The sequence below is a fragment of the Calcarisporiella thermophila genome (assembly GCF_041956535.1).
Source record: "Calcarisporiella thermophila strain CBS 279.70 unplaced genomic scaffold VTP21scaffold_30, whole genome shotgun sequence".
NCBI lineage: Eukaryota > Fungi > Calcarisporiellomycota > Calcarisporiellomycetes > Calcarisporiellales > Calcarisporiellaceae > Calcarisporiella > Calcarisporiella thermophila.
In genome coordinates this window covers 47141-51591 of record NW_027192220.1, presented here as the reverse complement: position 1 = coordinate 51591, position 4451 = coordinate 47141, and the positions used below count along the sequence as shown (strand labels likewise).

The following is a 4451-nucleotide window of genomic DNA, read 5'->3' as shown; positions in this document are numbered from 1 at the left end:
TAAAATCCTGACACTGGGTGCATTTAAAATCAAGTTCAAAAAAAAAAAATCTTAACACAGTGACACTGAAATAATCAAAAAACTAAGCGCTGTATGTGATCAATCGTATAAACCGAGAGATATACGGTACAACTCTTTAAAATTGCAAAATGTTATACTAAAAGTCCGTGAGAAGGCGGGGAGGCGTAGGTGGTGACTACACATGGTGCAAAGCAAATGACTTTCTTTTCTTGTCCCAGACGCAGCAATTGCTAGATTCCCTAAGCCAAAAGCGTTGGATCGCCGCATTAATGGTGATGCCGTATCAACATTAATGCGGGATACTGTAAGATACTGTGCATGGCTAATCTTTTTGAATAAAAGTTTTCGGACGCCATTTGCCTATGAACCCTTCTCCAAAAAGGCAGTTATTTGAGGTTGACTGTACGAATTTTGCGTCACACGCCATGCCTTGCAGAAGTTTGGCCTCACCGAAAACTAATCAGAAAAGTATTAACAAAATATACATACCACTTATTACAATAGTGAGTTATCAGCTGTACAATGAAATTAATATTTTATTAGAAATTGTAGATGAAAAATGATGTGATTCTCAGAAGCCCCCAAAATACTTTATATTATTGACGGACGCGGAAAAATAAAGCAAATGGTTCTATTGTTGTGTTGTTTTTGCATTATGATAGTGTTAGGATGTAATATCTACTGTATAAGTACATGATCCCCATAAACGGAGATTGGATATACCGTGAAGTTAGAATCATTGGTCTCACAAAACAAGCTACAGTATATCTCCGCATTCAACGGAACAAACGCGCTGCATTATCAAGAGGGCTCACAAGAAAACCAGATAGTCCATAGTTACTTTGCTCTGCTTGAGTGTATTCATTTTTTTTTTCGTAAGCATCTCCCCATTCCCATTTGTGCCATTTCTTTGCATGCCATGCATGGAGCAGCATGAAAAAATCACTCAGAATATAACGGGGTTCGTAAGGTAGGCAGACGATTTTAGTAAAAAATAGAGATCGGTGAGGAACAAAAAGGTATAAAAATTGTTTTAAAATAAGAATAAAAAAATCAAAAAATATATAAAATCTCATATCAAATATTGAATATATCTTCCCATAAATATTACACCAGATTATAACAAATTAAATATTATGCCATAACAAGTTAATATTAATGACATTATATCATATCATGAGAAAAGGTGTAAACGAGCTGTCCAGTTACACAGCATATATACTACATTCCCTGAGATCTAACTCGCTGCTCTCCTTGCCCCCCCCCTCCCCAACTATATTTATAAAACGATTGTTCTGATTTTATTTAGTTTGGTTTTTCTCAGTTGTTTTCTCACTTCTTTCATTCACGCCAACCCTTGTGAAGTCGAAGCAAAATAAACAACAGTATTGGACAGGGTAAGTATTAACGTAGTTGCCACCTACACATTGTATAGCACCACAGGATATAGAATGCATTCCAATCGTTGATTGCTCTAACGTTTTACTTGAATAGTTAAAAGGTCATAGATGATCATCAACGGAAAGTAAGTTGAACCAAGTCAAAAGACAGAGTGTGAAGAAAATGATGCATTGCATGTCTATGATCTTCATCATCCAGAGAGTATGCTAATAATCTACTCCTTGGTTAGGCAAAAGGAGGAAGAGGTTCTCAGCATGGGCCTTGTCAGCGGCGACCAGCCATCGTTCAACGCTAGCAATTCTTATATGCGTCAGAATCATTCTGTAAGTATGCTAAGAGAGAGAACATTCATCTCTCTACAATTCTGTCCAACTTGACCGAATTACGTATCTATTGTCATTCACCCCATTGCTAACCAAGGGTCGACGTGGCACTCGATTTGGCTGCTACCTAGGACTCGATCTCTGTTATTAGTGATTCAGGAAGTGAGCAGACACTTGCTGATCCGGATGGATTCACAAAGCAAGAGCTTCAAGACTCTCTCCTTCGAAAAGCTGAAAATACTAGTGTATGTCATATAACCTCTCGTGTCTTGTTCATACAAATTTAAATGCGTTTCTTACGTCTCTAACATCAATAATATTATCGTGAATGCAGACTGAGGACTCGAGTTCAATAAAGAGCGACGGCGGATCCATCCGAAATCCTACTGAGGATGCGAAGCCTTACAGTGCCCGAGAACCGCAAGCGAGGAATGGCGACTTGCTCAAGGCTCTTGAAGTAGCACCATTGCCGCTCGATTTGCCAACGGACCGACCCCGCCTGACCCATCGATCGCTGGAAGTAGCGAAATGGTCTATACGACTCGAGCCACGGATTACGCAGCTTCTCAAAAACCTGACCCACCAACGGGATATTGACCTGAATGTAGGCTTGCTGGCTGCTTGGGCTGTCGTTCTGTCCAGGCTTACGGGCCAAGAAAATTTTGCTATTGGTCTACGCAGCGGCCTTTTTACCACTCCCGACAGAGATACCGCCGCCTCCTCCACGTACTACGTGATAATACATGTCGACCTCTCCGGTGACCCAGACATAATTCAGCTGCTTGAACGCATTAAGAGGGCAACTATGACCACTGAAGCATATGGGCATGATGACTCTACACCTCTCAAGGTTGCCTTCAACTGGTCCAAGCATGACCAGGATTCGAGCGCCATTGGATGGACACAAACGTCTTCAAATGCTATCCCAGCAGGTTTTGAACTTGATTTGCATATGCAAGACCTGGGCGACCAAATCGTAGGAGTGCTACACTACGCTGCAGCTCTCTTCGATTCTGCAACGATTGAGCGGCATGCGGGATATCTTCACTCGATACTGGAAGGAATGGCATCCGATATAACGCAATCCGTCGCTAAAATCGACATTCTGCCGCCAGCTGAGCGTATACTCGTACTACATAAATGGAATATGACCCAAGTGGACTATCCCGACCACCTATGCCTCCACTATCTGTTTGAACAGCAAGTCGCACGCACGCCAAAGGCCATTGCTGTTGTGCACGAGGATCAGTCCCTTACTTATTCAGAACTGAATGCACGCGCCAATCGCCTAGCACATCATCTCATCAAGCTCGGTGTTCACCCAGATATGCCTGTGGCGATTTCTGTCGAGCGGTCTCTTGAAATGATCATTGGTATACTGGCTATCCTCAAGGCTGGCGGTGCATATGTGCCGCTTGACCCATTCTACAAGAGTGACCGCCTAAGGGATATCCTCAATGATACGGCACCGACTATCCTGGTGGCGGACAAGACTGGACGAGTGGCAATAGGAGACGAGATTCTGTCCTCACTTGCAGTTGTGGACCCCAGTGCTCTGCAGCAAGAGGATACCAGCAATCCTCAGCTCGTTCAACTGACCTCGAGGCATGTTGCGTATATCATCTACACCTCTGGATCGACAGGAAAGCCCAAAGGAGTAATGGTTGAGCACCAAGGCGCCGTGAACTTGGTCTATAGTCGACCCAAAATGTTCGGTATTTATCCTGGCAGTCGTTACCTGCAATTTGCATCCTTCAACTTTTCCCACAGCGTCTCTGAAATATTTTCGACCTTGACTGCCGGCGCAAGTCTGTATCTGTTGCGGAACGACATTCGCCAGGATAGATATCGACTTTGGGAGTTTTTAAAGACCCATTCCATTACCCACGTCAGTTTTACATCATCATTACTCCAGGACTGCAAGGACATGCCTCCTCTAAAGTCGCTCCGGGCAATCATTACAGTAGGTGAAACCTTGGCGCCGAATCTCCCTCATGCATTGAGAACCGTGGCGCCCAATAGCACCATCATAAATAACTATGGATCGTCTGAAATCACCTCTGGAGTTGTGTGGAAATGCCCCAAGGATTTCAGCGGAAATGTAGTGCCAATTGGTCGCCCCATTCCCAACAAGCGGATCTACCTTTTGGATACTCATGGCAATCCAGTACCTCTCGGGGTAGTGGGTGAGATATATGTTGGAGGAGTCGGCCTGGCGCGAGGCTATTTGAACAAGCCAGAACTTACAGCGGAGAGGTTCCTTCCAGATCCCTTTGTTGGCGACGCTGAAGCACGGATGTACAAGACGGGTGATCTGGCGCGATATCTCCCTGATGGCAACCTGGTATATATTGGCCGTAATGACCATCAAGTCAAGATCCGTGGATTTCGAATCGAGCTTGGCGAGATCGAGGCACATCTGCATGAACATCCCCTGGTGGCAGAGGCCGTTGTGGTTGCTTTAGGAGAAGGGAGCAACAAGCGGCTTGTTGCCTATGTCATAGTCAAGTCTGATGATCAGGCTGTGGAAAGTACGAATAGAGATAGAAGTAAGTTCGGACGACGTTGTTCATGTGCTGAAGTCAGATTATGAGTCTTTACGACACTAACATGTTACGATACTGTATTGGAACACTACACAGCGCAACTTGCTCTGGCACTCCGCTCACATCTCACGACACGATTGCCAGAGTTCATGGTCCCAGC

General features: G+C 44.3%; 1 protein-coding gene across 1 annotated transcript in view; it reads left to right on the top strand.

Moving 5' to 3' along the window:
- Nucleotides 1–1529: 1529 nt before the first annotated feature.
- VTP21DRAFT_7462 (uncharacterized protein) overlaps nt 1530–4451 on the top strand; it is a gene marked incomplete at both ends in the record, with an annotated part of 12311 nt that continues 9389 nt past the window's right edge. Inside the window, 4 exons of the mRNA XM_069398206.1 lie at nt 1530–1546; nt 1652–1745; nt 1877–1990; nt 2080–4294. Coding sequence (XP_069246460.1) covers nt 1530–1546; nt 1652–1745; nt 1877–1990; nt 2080–4294 — 2440 coding nt within the window. The remainder of the gene's footprint in view (nt 1547–1651; nt 1746–1876; nt 1991–2079; nt 4295–4451) is intronic.